The sequence below is a fragment of the Amborella trichopoda genome, chromosome 4, assembly GCF_054954075.1.
Source record: "Amborella trichopoda isolate Santa Cruz 75 chromosome 4, AtrichopodaSantaCruz75HAP2 v2.0, whole genome shotgun sequence".
Classification (NCBI taxonomy): domain Eukaryota; kingdom Viridiplantae; phylum Streptophyta; class Magnoliopsida; order Amborellales; family Amborellaceae; genus Amborella; species Amborella trichopoda.
This window is the reverse complement of record NC_142339.1, coordinates 7,890,946-7,909,596: the sequence shown is the minus strand read 5'-3', so window position 1 is coordinate 7,909,596 and position 18,651 is coordinate 7,890,946. Positions and strand designations below refer to the sequence as shown.

Genomic DNA, 18,651 nt, shown 5'->3' with positions numbered 1-18,651 from the left:
GGGGTGTAGAGTTCATCTTCATGAAATGCATGGGCAGCAATATGGTCATAATATTGCAAAGGATGTTGAAAGTCAACCACCTCTTGGGAGGTCTAAAAGATAAATTGTTTTTTGTGCTAATTATAGGGATGGAAACTTTGTTAAGTCTGCATTCATGATTTTATGCTAACATTATTAATGACAGTGAGCCTTCTTGTTTCAATGAAGCAAGAGGCATCAAATAATGGAATTGTGTCATGGATGAGGAGATGCAAGCACTCATAAAAAATCAAACTTGAGATCTTGTGCTTAGCCCAAGGATGTGAAGCCTTTATGTAGACACCTCCCCAAAAATTTTGACTAAGGGAATTTTTGGTTCTAAGTTATAAAGATTACACTAAGACTAATAAACCATAGTGAATCTAGATACCTTAGGACTGTCCCAAAACCAGTCAAACCTATCCCAAGCCATAGTAAACCCTGTGTTTTTTAACGGTACAAGAATCATCAAAATATGACCTGTCATTCGAAAGGTAGGGCTTGGGGAAAAGATTGTTCGGCCAAGATTGTTCGACCAAAATGACCAACAGTTCCCTAGGCAGGGGCCTCTACTAGTAGTGAACAGGCTGAACGAGTCGTGGACATTCGCACAACCCCACGGGTCGGGCAAGTCGCCATGCCTTACGGAGCCCATTGGACCTAGAGGTGGTCTAAAGTTTCGAGAAAGCCTTAGATAAGCCTATTTTACTCGGTTATTGGATGTGATAAATCCAAAACAAATGACAAAAGTACTCTCCTCCCAGTTGGATTGGAATTCTAAGGTTAGTTCTAAAAATATCAACCTTACCCTAGGCCAAACCTATAAATACCCCTAAAAAATATCCAGAAAAATGATCTACCAAAAAAAAAAACTAGAAAAATATTAGAAAATTAAAAAATCCCAAAAAAATAATAGAAACTCATAAGAAAATCTAGGAAGCCCAAAAACACCTAGAAAACCTTAGAAAACCACTGTATATCATTAGAAATCTTTAGGGAAACACTCCACTTAGGGGCCCTAAGGCTTCTTCAACCCTAGAACTTTAAGTCTAGGATATCTAAGCCAATTTACAGAAATTTCCAGCAACAAATAGTATTTAACAAAAGAAGATAGTGGCAAACAATGGCTTGATTCGAGCCCGATACTTTGGGTTTTGGGTCCTTTGAGATAAGTACTTTTTTTCTTTCTATTTTGATTTTTTATTTAAACTTATTTGCATATTTTAGGAACTTTAGTAAAAAAAAATTAAGCTTTTAAGGATCTAGCAGTGGAATTTACATCTAGTATTACTAGTAGGTTTGGAAAAGGACCAGATCTACTAGATTTGTTATAATTCTAAATTTATATTTTGAGTAGCTCCACTTCTCTATTGATCTCATCAAAATTTAGCTCGTTTTACATGAATTTGAGCGGATCTTACTTAAATATCAGCACAGATTCGCACATAAATACTATCATATTTAAGTGGGTTTTACAAAATAAAGCATAAGGTGGATGGAAGTCCAGATAGATTTAAGGGAAGACTTGCTACGAATGGAAGTTATGATGTTAAAAATGCATTTTCATATGGTGATATTGATAAATATATTTATATGGAGCAACTACTTAGTTATGTATTTCATGGGCATTCGAAATATATTTGCATACTTAAGAAAGCTCATTATGGGCTAAAGCAAGCCCCTAGAGCATGGTACGATAAGAGTATTTGAATTTTTTGCGGTTATTTTGCTTTTTACTCATGGAGGATTGCATGTTATTATTCTTTTATATGTGGATGGCATGATAATTACAGGCAATGATAATGAAGAAGTTGCAAAGCTTCAGACCTAGTGGAGCTTCGGGCTAAACCCTCCATTCAGTTTAAATGAAAGACCTAGGCGAATTTAATCTCTTCCTTGGTTTTGAAGTAGAAAATGTAAAGGATGGAACATATTTTTCTCAAAAGGGTTATGTTGAAAAAGTTATTTCAAAGTTTGGTTTGAGCTAAAGTAAGTAATGTTCTACCAGTCCCAATGCCAGGATAAAGTTAAGGGATGAAGAACGCAAGCTTCTTCCAGATCCTCAACCTTATCATACTCTTGTTGGTAGTCTCATATTGCAGTACTTAAAATTATATTTTTCATAGGGCTTGTTAGTTGTTATATGCAAGCCCCATGTAAACTGCACTTGGACACAAGAAAGTGGAGTTCCAAATATGTGCTCTTCACTCTTGATATGGGGGAGTTGGATTTGAATCGAATGGATTTTATGATATCGATTTTGGTGGTGATTTAGATGATCATAAGTTTACATCCGATCATGTTTTCTCAGGCGGTTCGATATGTGTTTTACGGTGTAGCAAAAAGCTAAATTTAGTGTCTCTCTCCACAACGGTGGTGGAATATAAGGCTGATTCTTTTGCGGCACAAGAATGTGTGCAGCTTAGAGGCTTATCGATGTTTATTCACCAATTAAAAAATCGACTATCATTCATTGTGACAACCAAAGTGCTCTCATGCTTGCAACAAATCCAATTTGTCATACATGGACCAAGCATATTAAAACTAAACATCATTGAGAAAGTGCTAAATTGAACAATTGATATTTTCGACAGACAAAGCAATGACAGTATTGCTGATTACATGTTACGATAAAATTTGGAGGTGCGCCTTAATTGGATTTTTTAAAGTTGCAACCTTATAGAAACCACACCCATTTAGTAAATAAATAAAGTAGGCATTGATTATTAACATAAGGACCTGGTTTTTATGAGTTCCCTGACTCATACTATTTCCATGTGGGCTCCCTTGAACATCCATTATTTGTATCAATCTTGGATACAAATTTGCAGTGATCCATGATCTACACTATGATGATCATAAATATAAAAATTAAAATATATTAAAATAAAATTTTAAAACATTATTAGAATATTTTCCTCTTCATTGGATAATAATATTTAGTCGTAGATGTTCATCTTGAAGATGGACGTTTGTGATTGTGCAGGCTAGTGAGTCCGCTGACTCACAAAACATTTTTTCTTAACATAATCCAACTGCTTGAATATGGAAAAGTGAACTCATCTAATTAACCTCAACTCCTCAAATGAAACATAATCAAATCAAAGAGAGGAAAAAAAAAAAAACACTAAGAAAAAACTATCCGAAGGATGGAACATCATTAAGTAGTTCAAGGAGAAAAGAAACTACCCCAAAATAGTATTTTAAAGACCTCTTGAACATATACAACCTTACTAACTAATTAGGGAATTTTTGTTTTTTTCATTCGAAATAAATCATTGGACCATGGGGAAAGTTTTCCTACATAAGACTTTCTACAGTATAGTACCACATAATGTAGGCATGTTCTACATTAAATGCTTATCCTAAATGGACGGTGGGGATAGAACCGTGGAAGGAACCCTAGTGATGAGAGAGACAAGAGAGAAATTGTAGGAGTCAAATTTTCACCACCCATCCTCAATGAATGAAGGGGACACATGGTATATGCACTTATGATATTTAGCATATTATCGAAGTTTCATGCCAGGCCATAACCTTTTAATATTGACTAAACCGTTAAATTCTAGTGGTCCTTTAGTACACAGATGGGCATAGAATCTATCATTTTAGTCCTTGTAACCTCCATGGACCCCTTTCTTGAAATAAGTTGGGGTGCATATTTCCCCTTTTGCTTGTACATAGCAAACCGTGTTTTTTTTTCTTTTTTTCTTTTTTAAATAAATGTTGATTTTTTTTTTTTGGTTGGTTCGATGGGGTCTCTCACTATCCGTGTAGGAAAAATCGAATGGGGACAGTTAACCAGACATGGGCCCGAAAGCTGTTCAACCAACCTAATTGGTAAATCGGCATGTTCAACTGTTTTAACTGGACAAGTCTCGAGTGATAAAAAATTATTAAAAAAATTACAAAAAATCTAATAAAATATGAAAAGTATTAAAGAGTGATTAAACAAAGCACATCCAAATGAAGTTGAAAATTAATGAAAAAAATGGATTTTAAATAATCGATTTATGCATGGGGTATTTTTGAAATTTTTCAAGAAGATGGGAAAATGTAACAATAAGTATTAATGGCCAAAACAATTTCCAATATTTTTCATAATGATAAAAAAATATTAAAAAATACATTACAAACAAAATCCCTTATTTTTTGGGATTTTATATTATTTTTTGGGATTTTATATAATTTTTTTTAATTTTTTGTTAAACATACCTGGTCAGCCATCAAAACCGGCCAAAACCGAATCTAAATGAGTAGTTACCGATTAGAACGCATGATTTTTCCTTCAATGCTTACCGTAATAAGAATAGAAATCAAAGACATCATATTGTAATGACCGACCATCCTAATCACATATCCTTGAGCCCATTCCTACCTAGAAATAATACTTTGTAAGAAACAAATCAGACAATTCGAGTTGGATTGCCAAATTTTGAGCCTCATGAATCACTTGGTGAGAAAAAGGAAAATACAAAAAAAAGCAAAAAAAAAAAAAAAACAGCCTCAACCCTGCAGGCACCTAATAAGAAAGAAAAAATGGCCCCCTACTCGCAAATAACCTAAATCCAGACATCCAACGCATGATTCCCAAAGACTTGGGATATCACTTGGCCGATTCGGATCCAGATTAACAATGTATAACTTCGTATATGTTTGGAAAGTTATCCGAAGGAAAACCATTTGAACCCCCTACCTTGAATTTTCGATCCTTTTAACATTTATTATTGTGCTATAATCATGTTATTGTTTTTCTTTGCATTGACGCTAGGGTGAATTTTTAGGTCTTGAACAAATATGTCATTGTCGGTCAAATACAAAAAAATTAACTCTAAGCCCATTTTGACTTTGGAGGAAGTTCTTGGAGTTGAGTTCCATTATGTCCGCACGGGTCGAACTGGTTTTAAATTTAAAACTTTTGTGTTTGATTGATAAAGGTATTTTTATACAAGATAACCTAAAAATTTCACTTTGGAGTCAATGCAAAAGAAAATAGTAACAAAATCAATAATGTGAATTAAAAAATGGAAAATTATTTCATGCGGGCTGGATCGCATTTTTACAATATGTAGTCCAAGGTATAAAGCATCAATCTTAAAGATGGATGCAAATTGGTGGTCCATCAAAAAACAATTGAAACTAACAATCCAAACATTTTTTTAATACAATTGTTATTTCTAATTTTTAAAAATTATTTATTTTTCATATTCACGGTCTCCATTAGAGACTACATGTCTTTAACAATTAAGTCTAAAAATCCATCTAAAAAATAGATGTTTAATAGGTGACTCATTTCTACATGGATTCATAAGAACCGTGTCCTTTAAAAAATATTAGAAAACTGTAATATAGCTCAAGGGAATTTACGTGATTTCTCTTTATTTAAAATAAAGCAAAATACCAAATACAAAGGTTGGGTTAAAATACGTCTCTAGCCAATATGTTTATATGTTTTATTCAGTGTTTAAAAAACTGCAAATACGGATAAGATAAATGTCAATTTGGATAAGAATCATCTGAATCGATTTTTAAGGAACCAGTCGGGTTTACTCTATTATATATCAGGAACCAAGCGATTGCTGGTAGGAACTAGCCTGTTCTTTGGCATAACTTGCAGTTTCTGTTAGGGAATGACTGGTTCCCATTGATTTTATTTTTTTATTATAAATTTTAGTTTCTATTTTTTCAAATTCTTTTATTTACTAGAGACCTCACATTTCTATGTGGATAGCCCCACACACACTGGGTAGAATGGAACAATATTGTCAAATTCACTTCGTTTCGGCTTAAGAGGTCGAAGCCTTCAGATTTGAGGCTTAAACCGAAGAGAAGCGAAGCCTTGTGCTACCGGTTTGGTTAGATTAGAGACTTAAACCGAAAAGAAGTAAAGGTTGGTGCTACCGCTTTGGTCAGATTCGAGCCACTTGGGAGCCGCTTAGGTCGATTCAGGTCTGCTTTAAGCCGTTTCAGCTAAAGCTTCGATCTAAACAAAGTAAAATCTATATAAAAGTTTTTTTTTTCTATTTTTTATTACTTGTATATATTTTATTTATAAATATATAATTTCATTCTATTAAATAATAAAAAAATTCAAAATCTTCTTCCCAGATAGCCAAAACACCTAATCGTTTTATTTTTCACATTGAATCAAAGAAAGCTCGAAAGCGAATATGAGAACATTGATTTCATCCAATCTTACGATTGCGTTTTTGCGCCTGTAGGCAAACATTTACTGTTTTACCCTGGTTGTTTCCCGCTGCTACGTGGTTGGTGGACCGTACGTTTTGGTCATTTTCCCAAGCGACAAAGTGCATCTCCATTTCCTCCTTTTTCTATGGCAAAGATGGTTGTGCCCCCTCCCCGCAATAACTACACTGCTCCCTACCTAATGACCATAATAACCCGCTATTTTTCCTCACATGACGATAATACCCTCACTTTCTTCCACAATGACTAGAATAACCTTCGAGGTTTTTAAGAAGACCATATTACCCCCATATCCGGAGTGCGCGTAAAAAGCCCCACCCCACTTCCCGGTATTGACCGTCGTGGATGCCAAGTCAGCACCGGCCTGCGCCCCAAAGTGGGGCCCACAGTGACGCCACTTATGATAAGCTCGTTAAGTAAGGGGCGGGGCATTATTCTGCCAAGTCCAATACTTGAGCGACACGTCGCCCTGCGGCGTCCGGCCTTTAACCGCGCCGTGCCTTCTATCATTGGCGAGCGAGTCTTTTTTTTTATCGATGCACAGCGCACGCGCATCCACCCACCACTAGAAGAATGCCCGAAATGCCCCCCAATTCGTTGATATTTGCTTCCCGCATGAGAACACACTGTACCCTTCTTCAAGAAAAAAAATAAAGACAACTACATCCTCTTATTTGAAAATCTTGTGCTCCTTATTGAAAATCGTCGATTTAAATAGAAAATCGTCGATTTAAATGGAAAATTTGTCCAGAACAACTTGTTTTTTTTATTTGTGAGTTTGTTTAATCATAAGCCGTTGATTCAAATGGGGGAATCAATCCCAATCAACCTGTTTTTTTTGTTTGAATTTGTTTGGTTTCTATCGACATGCCAAGTTTTATCTGGGAACTAGACATGTCTGTTAGAGAATCAAGTGGTTTGGATTGTCCGTGTAGCTCAATTATGATATGGTGATCCAAATTGGGGATGAGCGATAGGTGATCCAAATTGGGGATGAGCGATAGGACCGCATTTTTTGAATGGTAAGTTCAATAAGCCAATTTAGTTTTTTAATCATCGCATAAAACAAATAAAATCATAACAAAAAAATAGAAAGGGGAAACATCAACCAACCAACCAACCAACCAACGGCTCGATTAGCGCGGTCCAGGTACTTCCAAGCTATTCAACATAAAAAAATGAGTACTTCCAGGTCCTTCACACGTCTTTCGAACAAATAATTGGGGTTATTTCGGTCACATCTCAGCATATTTTGTCAACTACAAAGGACCACACTGTAATTCTAGCTGAACATAGGGTTCGCTTTAGTCCTGTCTCCTAATTAAGGTGTCTTTTGACTCTTCGAAGTAACTAAAATAAATTCTTCTGTCCTTGTGCCTGGAGATGACCCAACCCCGATCAAACCTATCTCTCTACCCCTCTCGTCTCTGTCACTCTCTCTTTCAACCGCCGATAAAGACGACCGGGAAACAGCGGATTCCGGCGTAAAGCTTGCGAACCTCTCCGTTTCTGTAAAAATCCGGCGAAAAAGGGCCAAAACGAGTACGTATTGCTGAAGTTAATGTCGTTGGAAGCTTTTTTGAAGCAAATGCCAGCAAGACTTGCAGAGTGACCCCAAAATACAGGAATTCCATTGATTTATCGTAGTAGATCTGGTTTTCTAGGGTTTTAAGCGATGTATATCTGGGAAAGCTTCTTAATCTATGGTCTATTTTTAGATCGAAGGAAGCTTCGTTGAAAATGGAGCAGGATCCAGAATTTATGGTTCTCATATGTCAAATCCCTAATTTTTAGTGGATTTAGTTTTTTTTGGATGGTAGATAGATCTGTGGTTTCGTTGGATTTTTTTCAGGATCTGATGGTTATGCGTTAGCCTGGGCTATTGACTTTATTTACTGGGTCAGTTTAGGGCAAAAGGAGTGAAATTGAATCTTTTCATAGCAGGAGTGAGAGTTTAGAGGTTTTAGGGTTTTGGCCATGGCTAATGTTCAGAAGTTGCCTCATTCTAGTATTAGCACAGCTAGTAGTTATGGTTCTTGTAGGGGTGAAGGTGTTCCAGATCAGTTCCCAGCGGGGCTTCGAGTTCTTGTGGTTGATGATGATACCACTTGTTTGAGGATATTGGAGCAGATGCTTAGGAAATGCATGTACAAAGGTATGTTTCGTAACATATTTTTACTCTGGTTTCTAAGATCTCTTTTATAAGGCCCCTTCTTTGTAAGGGGAATGCAAAATCTTGACCCATGGCCAGTTGTTATGTAATCTCTGTCTGATATTGAAGTGTGATGCACGGCTAGTTGGCTTCCTCTCTCTCTCTCTCTCTCTCTCTCTCTCTCTCTCTCTCTCTCTCTCTCTCTCTCTCTTAATCTTTGTAAGTTTCAGTTGAAAGCTTGCTGCATGGCTAGATACTAAAAATCTATCTTTCCTCTCTCTCTCTCTCTCTCTCTCTCTCTCTCTCTCTTAATGTTTAGAAGTTGTAGATGCAAGCTTATTTCATGGGTAGCTGCATATTCTCTCTCTCTCTCTCTTAATGTTTAGAAGTTGCAGATGCAAGATTATTGCATGGGTAGCTGCATATACTCTCTCTCTCTCTCTCTTAATGTTTAGAAGTTGCAGATGCAAGCTTATTGCATGGGTAGCTGCATATGCTCTCTCTCTCTCTCTCTCTCTCTCTCTCTCTCTCTCTCTCTCTCCTCAGCCATCTCATTTTCTCTCCAGCATTGATGCATGCCCTGCTGTAGTGTGCTCTTTGTTAGAGGAAAGAGTTTAATAATGATGTGGCAAGTTTCTCCTTCTTCCCTATTTGAAAGTTAAAAAATAGACCAAACTTTTTTGTATATCATTTATAAATAAGGTATAGTTACATGTATAAACCGTTGGGAAATGCTTTTAAAGCACGCCTAAAGCTTTGAACTTTTTCCAGACAATGGCATAATGTGATTGCATCAGAAAATGTTGGAATTACACGTCTTAAAACCCCATCGTACATTCTGATATCTTCTCTCTCTTGGAAATACCTGTTCTCTCAAGAGATGCTAATTTCTCATGAGATCTACTTGTATATTTTGTTCTTCCTTGAAACATTTAGAACATTTTAACTTTGCTTTGAAAATGGCCATTTCTATTAGTTTGCACATTTTTTATGTTCTTTCTAAGTTATGTATTATTAGTGTGAGTACTCAATTGAACGACGGATATCATTTGTATGCTTGCTAAGTGTGATCTGAAGCTAATGAAAGGCATTTTGGTGCCTTTCTATTTGAGGGAAATGTGGCCAGGCAGCTTGTGCTCCATATGGCAATTTTTCCCACCTACTAGGCGAGCTTTCCTTTTAGAGTCACTTACTAATTTGGGTTAAGATGAGCACACTTTGGTTCTATTTGTGGTGGGGTGTCGCAATGATGGCACCGTGGGTGGATGTGGGGAGGGGAAGTATAAAATCCATAACAACAGACTTATACCAGCATCTCTACATCCTTCAGTCTGTACATATAATGTCTTGATGGATTTTTCCTTGGTATGGTGTAGATCTTATGTGGTCCAAACGTCTACCTTAACCTTATCCTAAGATTAGGGAACTAATAAGTGATGTATGCTGTGGTGAACCAATGGGACCATCTTATAACTGATTCAAACATTACTTGGTGCTTCTTGACTTGCCAGTTGCAGGGAGTAGTGGTCGCTTTAAATTGTAATTCAAAGATATGTGGCTAAGCATATAAAATTATGGTGCTAGGAGCTAGTGGAGACTGGGTGCGTGCGTACAATAAAATTTGAACATTGTTATCAATCAAAAAAAAGAAAGGAAGAAAGAGAACTATGAAGGTAAACCGAAGGAATTAAATGGTGCTACTTATGGTCACCCTAGGGAGACAGAGGAAAGGTCCTCAATGCTTTCTCAAGTTTAAATGAGATGACTACTTTGCTTGCTGAACTTGAAAGAACTTCTAGAACAAACCTGAGGAAGCAGTTTCATGTTATCATCTTAGAAGTGGAAGTTAGCTGTCGCCAAAATCCAAGTCCAAGTGGCTCTGGCTGGGGGATAAAAATATGGGCCTTTTTGTCTATGCCATAGTATAACAACTGCAAAGAGCATCGGCAATGAAATATTTGGGATATGTGTTGATGGCCTCTGGTACAAAGAGGATATGGGAATTATTGGGGCAATTATTTCCTTGTTTCTCCATCTTTATAGCCTTCCCTATGATGGGATTCTAGAAAGTTGAAGGACAGGAACTCTGATATCTTCACTCAACGAAGAAGTCCCATAACAAGTGATTCATGGTACAGAGCTGAAAAACACACAAGGTGTTCTCTTCACCTAGGTCTGAGTGCACATAGATATCTAATAATTATGCTCCATTTTCTGTCTTGTTAGAAGTCTAGAGAATCTCCGCGAATAACTGTGTAAGGTGATAGAAAAGCTTTTGAATAATCTATCGCGACTATCTTGGAGCATATTTCGTTCTGACAAGCATGTAGAGTTCAGAGGGCCTTTAGGGGAGGATGGCATTTAAATGGCATTCTTTAGCCTCGAGAGAGAAAGGATCCTGGACTGGATCTCTCAATCAGCTTTTTCAGGACCACTGAGAGATTGATGGGAAATGTTTAGAGATGGAAATCTACTAGAGGATTGAGAGCTATCTTTTGTTTGTGCTACCTTCACCATCATTGTTCTCCAAATTGTGGATGTGAGCATATTTGGGAGTTTAGGCTAATCAACCTGGGTTAGAATGTGGATGAGGTCCCTTCCAACTGTCTTGTGTCCAATCCTTGGTTTTATCATATTCCGAAAGCATGTGCCTTTTGTGGAGGGCGGTGTTTAAAAAACCGGGCTCAAGCTTTGATATGCCAGGGCCCCAAGCGCAAGCCGGAGGTTGACTTGGCCGAGTTGGATCGAGTTGTTTCACCCGAGTCTAAAATTAAAAAAGCTTAAAAATTTTAGGACTCGAATCATGCTCACCCGATGTTTGGGGTGTCATCTGCACCGGGCACCCTGGCAGGTCCAAGTGACTCACGTGAGTCCGAGCTTGAGTCAACGATTTTTTAATCACTGGTGGAGGGTAAGCATGTTTTTTGATGGTGCATTTATGTCCCATGAAATACATTTTCTATACACAAAGGTAAATTGGGGTTATTTTAATTGGCTGATAAAGAGAAGGCCTATGACCATATAAACTCTATGGATAATTTGATGGGTAGTATGGTTTAGTGACAGGTGGATTAGATGCATGCTGGCATTGATTCTTCGATCTCCTTCTCAATAATGGTCAAAGGCTCCGAAGGGGCTCTTACTGTAGCTGCTGAGCTCTCAGTTATGGTGCTTCACCCTGTCTGTAATTGTTTAATGGAGACCTTTGATTGGATACTCGCAAGGGAAGTTGGAAGCTACTTGAAGGTTTCAAAACTGATCCATTGAATGTGGTCATCATCGCCTTAAATTCATGGATGACGCTTTGTCTTTTAGGAGGTTGTGGTTAGAATGTGTACTAACCTCAATCGGTACTCTGTTGTTTTTGGATGGTGTCTGGTTGGAGAATCAATTGGATCAAGTGAGCTGTTTTGGGGATTTGGATTGCTAGTCCATAGAGTAGTTCAAATTGTTGCCTTATATGCTAGTTTTACTATTGAGAATGTATCTGGTGCTTCTGTAGTGGACAAGTTATGGAGCATGCTTTTTTATATCTAAAGCTCCTCTTCTAAATGCCAGTATTTATTGCTAACGAGTTAGAAAATATCTAGAGAGGCTTCCTTTGGCAGGGTAAGAACGAGGTTCATTAGTTTAGTTTGGCGAAAAGAAGGTCTACAATTCGAAAGAGCATCAAGGGTTTATGGTGAAAATATGGAACTGTCAACTGGGTCTCATCTTGGCAGGGCCTGGCCATGGGTTGCCTGTTCAACTTGGTCAAGTTTGAACGAGATTCTGAGTCCATATATAAATAACAAAAGGAGGAGCCAGGAAAGGAGCTCAGACTTGCCAGGGTCCTCAACTGAGCCGACTCGAGCAAGTCCGGAGTTGGCCCAGCGAGTTTTTAAACACTGAGAGGATGAGTGGGTCATTGTTTGGAAAGTGGCATTCATGTTTTGTGAGTGAGAGAGGGATTTGTGAGCTAGGATTGTGGAGGATATATATGGCAGAACTAGTGGTGAGTGGGATGTCCAATATTTGAATGGATCTTGTGAGGGTATTTGGGGTTGAAGGGATCTCACATGTCAAAAATTGCAATGTTCCTTTGTAATCACGACAAGAACCCATTGGGACTGACTGACTTTCGTGAATTAGGGCTGACCAAAATTGTGATATCAGCAATATTATCACTTTCCCAGGAAGTATACCCACAAAACATGAAAGATTTGTGAAGTGTAAAGTGACCGAATTGTTTTATTTTATTGATGTCTCTAAAATATATGTAAAGTAGTAATTTGAAGAGTATGCCTAGAAGAACTACAAATGGGAAGCAAGAGTGATTCAGCATGCACTTGGGAGAAACTCTTTCCATCGATCCACTTTCAACTTATGGTGTTTCTTTTCAAAGGCATGTATTAAGACAGACCCCAATCCCTCATGATGAAATTCTTCGAACCAACCCCCTCCCCCCCTCCCAAAAAAATTTTTTTTTATTTTGCTATTTTTATAATGTAGAACCTAATATTGAGTCAACAACCAAATTTTGTTTTGTTATTAGTTTCTGTCACTTCTTTAAGGGAGGGTCTTATGAGCCCCTATCTGCATCAGGAACAAGTTTGGAGCATATGTCACCCTTATGTTGCTTTGAATAATAGGAACTTGAATGTTTCCCCTATTAGCAGTGTCGACTTCTGGCCTTTCCATTGACTTCTGTTTCTCCAATAGTGATGTTTGACAAATAGATGCTAAGCATTACTTGTGTCATGATTAATAAAATATTACGTGCAGTACTTTCCGCTTTCAATTTCATTTACAAGTGCGAATGTCATGTAGCAAATTTCAACTTTTATTCATGGTAAGTGCTTCATATGGTTTGCAGTTACTACTTGTTGTCGAGCTACAGATGCACTAGATACTCTTCGAGGGAGTAAAGGGTGCTTTGATGTAGTTATAAGTGATGTTTATATGCCTGACATGGATGGCTTCAAGCTTCTCGAACATGTTGGGCTAGAAATGGATCTGCCTGTAATTAGTAAGTAACATTTCCTGGCACTGAGTTCTTTTTTTTTCTCCTTAGGTTACTTATTTTAACTTTCATTGTGCAGTGATGTCTGCTGATGCACGATTTAGTGCTGTAATGAAAGGAATCAAACATGGGGCATGTGATTATTTGATAAAGCCTGTAAGAATCGAGGAGCTGAAGAATATATGGCAACATGTTGTTAGGAAAAAGTGGAATGAGACCAAAGAACACGATCAATCAGGTAGTATTGAGGATAATGAGCGACATAAACGAGGTTCTGATGATGCTGAGTATGCTTCATCAGTTAATGAAGGAACAGATGGTAACTGGAAGGTTCAAAAAAAGAGGAAGGATTCTAAAGAAGAGGAAGACGATGGTGAACAGGAGAATGAGGACCCTTCTGCAGCCAAGAAACCTCGCGTGGTATGGTCGGTGGAGCTCCATCAGCAGTTTGTCAATGCGGTGAACCAGCTCGGAATTGATAGTATGGACTCTATAGTTTTATCACTTTATCATATGCTGATTCTAGTCATTTATGTCATCATCAGATTCACAAATATTTATAAGTGAGATATGCCACTCAAAGAAAGTCCTACTTGAACTGGATATTTAGAAATTGCGTTGTTCCGTCTTTCATTACTGATCTCCTTTCCCTTCTTGCAGAAGCTGTTCCCAAGAGGATACTTGAGTTGATGAATGTTCAAGGTCTGACAAGGGAAAATGTTGCAAGCCATCTTCAGGTTTGATCTATAACAATGCGTAATTTCGCTTTTGGTGGATATGCCTTTCGTTTTTCTTTCTGAAAATGTTTTTTGCTCCTTAATAATTTTTTTATTGCCTGCTTATTATGTACATGTTGCTGTGTTAGGCCTCTCGATTGACCTTTAAGGAACAAGATCTATTGCTACTGAATGTTCAGTTCAAAAAAGTGATATGTTTTTTCTTTTTGTTACCTTGTCCTGGTCACAACTTCATCAACTTAGAAATGAAAGTTGAAAATAGGACACTGAAACTTCATTTAACAATTTTGGAATATGTTCGTGTCTAACTTATGTGAAAGCCTGAATACATGCATAAGGACTGCCCATAATACTATCCAAATACTGAAATCAAGAAATGATGCTGCATGCTCACCATTACTCATCTGCATTCAGATTGTTGTATTTGTATGTGCATTCATACTTGTTTCTTCTTTCATTGAGGCTTTTACATATCTTTGTGGTCAGGCTTGTTGTCAATTTATGATCTAGAGTAAAACTTCCGGGATAATGAACAATCGATAGAGGCTAAGAGGCTTATATTTGACTATCTAGGGCATGTTTGGTTCATGTGAAAATATTTCCATGAAAATATTTTCACATAAAAAACTTTCTTCTTGTGGTTAGGTGTGGGAATATTTTCACACCAATTTGGTGCCAATTGGTGTGAAAAGATGCGCTGGGACTAATTGGTGTGAAAATATTCCCACCCCTAACCACATGCGGGAATTCTTTCACTTGAAAATATTTCTTGTGAAATATTTTCACACGAAACAAACGTGGCCTTAGTGTTTTCTGCTCTAGACCCATAGCTTAGGCTTGTAGAATTATTAACTTCCTTAGATGACAGTGTTGGGAAATGGCATATGAATTCTTGTTATTGATCTATTGAATCTGTTCTGTTTAAATGACTAAATTTAAAATTATTGGATTTGTATGGTTTCTTGAAAAATTTGAACCATTCATATTTATTATAGCGTGACTGTGTCTTTGTATCTACTCCATAACTCATGATTTTCCTTATCATGAAGTCTGGTATTTGCTCTGTATCATGAGTGCAGCTCTATATCAAACCTCGCAACCTAGTGTTATGAAATTTCTCTGATTCCTCGGATCCATAATTTTATTTGTCTGTAAATGTATAGAACTTGTAGACATGTCAATCTTATCATGAGCCCACAATAGCTGCTGTATATATCCAAAACTCAAGGCTTTAAGATGCTGGCTAAGGCCTAGTGTTCGCAAAATCGAACTGGAACGGTTAACAGGACATGGGCTTGGAAGCGGTTTAACCAACCTAACCGGTAAACCGGCCGTTTCAACCATTCTAACCGGGCAAGTCCCGGGAGGTCAAAAAAGTGTTGAAAAAAATAAAAAAGATGCAAAAAAAAAATCCTACTAAAATATGAAAAACATATAAGGAATGATTAAAACAAAACACATTCAAGTGAAGTTGAAAATTAATGAAAAAAATGGATTTTTACGAATTGTTTTGTGCCTAGGGGTACTTTTAAAATTTTATGAAAAAGATGCGAAAATATAAAAGTGAGTATTAATGACCAAAACAATTTTTAATCTTTACCATAATGTAAAGAATATTTTAAAAATGCACTACAAACCAAATTCCTTATTTTTAGGAATTTATATACATTTTTTTTGAATTTTTTTGTTTAAATTCTGGTTGATATCCAAAACCGCCCAAAATTGGAACTGACTAGTGGCTGGTTAAAAGATCTAACCGGGCGGTTACCGGTTGGATTGCCTGGTTTTTCCAACAGTGCCAAAGCCATACTTAGCAATTCATTGATGTAACTTTGCCAATCAGATCATGAATGTCAAATTGATTATGTTTGTAGTTTTGTACCATGAACTTTATTGTTCTCTTTTTCGTGAAACAAATATGCTCACTCATACAAAAGTGTCTTATCGATTGTTTTCATGCAGAAATTCCGGCTATATTTGAAAAGGCTAAGCGGGCACCAAGCTGGTGTTTCAAGCTCATTCTGTGGGTCTGTAGATCCAAACTCGAAGCTTGGTCCTCTCAGTCAACTTGACATCCGAGCACTCACTGCTTCAGGGCAGATCCCCTCTCAAACGCTAGCTGCCCTGCAAGCTGAGCTCCTAGGCCGACCCTCTAACAACGTGGCGATGCCAGTTTATGGCCAAACCTTGGTTAAATGCCAGCCCAATCTACCTAAACAGTTTCCCCAACCAAACTTACCAGTTGATGACGTCCAATCAAGCCTCAGCATATGGCAGCACCACCTTAGCTCTGGGATGCCATTGGGTGGGCTAAATCCCCAAAACAATGGCTTGCTTATGCAACAGCAACAACAGCTTACTATTGAATCAAATAGACCGTGTAATGTGCAACCGTCTTGCCATGTTGCTCCATCAAATGGTGGGTTCACCATGAGAAACAACCCAACCTCTTCAAATGCGAGCTCAGTGGAGTATAATAGCCTTCTCTCCTCTCAGGGCGATGTGGGTCAGATCTCGCAGGCGAGTGGGTCAGATCTCGCAACCACTGTACAGAGCAATGGTGGCTTCAAAAGCTTGGATTATAGAAACATGGGTCAAGTCTCACTAGAAAGTACATCAGATCTTGTCTCTACTCAAAACAATGGTTTTAAGGGCATGGAGTTGAGGAACGTGGGTTCTCTCGGTGGTTACCCTCTTTCTTCTTCTGTGTCTGCTGGTTCAACTAAGACAGAGAATGGGCAAAGCTTCTCTCAGGTTCGAACTGGTCCCAGGATGAGCATGGGACCCACAGGTCAGTTTGTGGGTCCCCCCACTATACGGAGGTTGCCCATGGTGGACGGTGGGACCCATAGGAATAGCCTGGGTTTTGTGGGTAAGGGAGTGAGCATACCTAGCAGGTTCATGCCAGACTCTGGTTCACCGACTGGCGTTGGAGAAGAGTGCACTCTTCCAAAGCAGGAGGTTGACCCTGATTTCTTTGATTCCTTGAAGGTTGGACCAGTTGGTGTGCAGCATTATGCTTCTGGTGATCTCATGAGTGTTCTCTCGAAGCAGGTAATGTGCCTTGGATCTTTAGGTCTTTGTGTTCTATAAGACCCAATTGCATACTACGATATTATTCTAATATATGATGGTGCATAGTATCTCACCATTCATTTTTGAAATGGCTGTTATAGATGAATGTGTGCTGGATGTCCGATGTTTTGGTTATCACTTGAGCTACTAAATCTTTCGTGTCACCTGTTTGCTTGGTTGTGAATTCCTTATTCTTTATGAAGTGGGAAAATTTTGGTGTTCCCATTTAGAGATGTTATATTTCACTGTTCTTGATGATTCTCTTTTCCGTCTCCCTTATAAGCAAATTTTTTTATTCATGATTTCCAATAAAAATTCACAGAACAGCATTTCTGCGTTCTGATGATCAAATAACCCTTTTGACCTTTGGATTTATTTGGTTCATTCTCATTATATTTGCTTTTCAGTTTCTCTTTGAAAATTTTGGGTTGCTTTACCTGATTTCTATTGCAATTTGCTTTCGTTTTTCACTAAAGATGGGTTGCTTTACCTGATTTCTATTGCAATTTGCTTTCGTTTTTCATTAAAGATCAGTTGCATTGTCTTCTTGTATGATATTCTCATGCCATACTATTGTGTTGATTATGTTTGCAGCAGCAGGCGAGCACTGGGAACTTAGATTGTGAGTTTGGAATAGATGGTTATCAGTTGGGTAACATACATGTGAAGTAAGTAGCCAATTTTTTCTCTTTATTTAATTGTCTTAGTGAACTGTTTGTTGGGGCTGGCTGTGTAAAGGTGCCAGAATATTCGCAATGCTTGTGAAATGTGGCTTCCTCTTGCATGAAGAGGTGCAGTTAGTGCTTTGTGGACGCATCCTGGTTTCTAACCAGAAAGAAAAGGAGAGAAAAAAAAAAGGTCCTTTCTTTTCTCAAGAATATAGTTGTATGATATTGAGATGCAGTGCTGGGATGGGTCGAAAAGTGCCCTTTTATCAAAATAATAATAGTCGCGTTACATGGTATCTTCGATTCGGAGAAAAAATTATTTATTTTTTCCTTCTTTTCCAAAGGCTGGCGCTGCTCAAATCACATCTTTATGCCTCAATTGCATGGGCACTTCTGAAGCACACACTTGTAAGCTCCAGTTACCGGATTTTTGTATGATCATGAAGAGGGAAAGTTGAGTTCTTTTTGTATGATTATGAAGAAGGAAATGATGGCATCCTCTGGGTGGGTCACAAAAACCGGTGCTGTCCATCACCGGGAAAACCACAATTTCCTGTTTTAGAGCACCCAAAATAATCTCAAACCCCCATTACAATCATTTGATTTAGTTTGACTTAGTTTGGAGTTCCAGAAAACCTCCACATCTACTTGAGTCAAATGGAATGTCCAGATCTGATATTAAAATCACAAGTGAAATGGAAGCTCCAGATCCGATATTAAAATCACAAAAGCTTCTAGGTGAGGGGCTTCAAATCCATTTTTTCCATAAATCTATCATTGGGATGTGAGAAT

General features: G+C 37.8%; 1 protein-coding gene across 2 annotated transcripts; it reads left to right on the top strand.

The window, feature by feature from the left end:
• The first annotated feature begins 7,610 nt into the window (after positions 1-7,610).
• Positions 7,611-18,066, top strand: LOC18439566 (two-component response regulator ORR21). 2 transcript variants are annotated; one of them, XM_011627083.3, is made up of 6 exons: positions 7,611-8,380; positions 13,233-13,385; positions 13,459-13,860; positions 14,040-14,116; positions 16,079-17,170; positions 17,789-18,066. In XM_011627083.3, the coding sequence occupies exons 1-6, from the start codon at positions 8,203-8,205 to the stop codon at positions 17,861-17,863; spliced, it is 1,977 nt and encodes a 658-aa protein (XP_011625385.1). In that variant the 5' UTR covers positions 7,611-8,202; the 3' UTR covers positions 17,864-18,066. The 2 variants fall into 2 exon arrangements, with proteins under 2 accessions (XP_011625385.1, XP_006849799.1); XM_006849736.4 differs by having other exon boundaries at positions 17,786-18,066.
• Positions 18,067-18,651: the final 585 nt, after the last annotated feature.

What these genes read in the sequence shown, in the direction of transcription:
- LOC18439566 (XM_006849736.4), top strand. Translation starts at nt 8,203, where the DNA reads ATGGCTAATGTTCAGAAGTTGCCTCATTCTAGTATTAGCACAGCTAGT. An exon ending in ATGTTGCAAGCCATCTTCAG is followed by an intron (nt 14,117 to 16,078) that starts GTTTGATCTATA and finishes GTTTTCATGCAG; the next exon opens with AAATTCCGGCTATATTTGAA. An exon ending in TGAGTGTTCTCTCGAAGCAG is followed by an intron (nt 17,171 to 17,785) that starts GTAATGTGCCTT and finishes TTATGTTTGCAG; the next exon opens with CAGCAGGCGAGCACTGGGAA.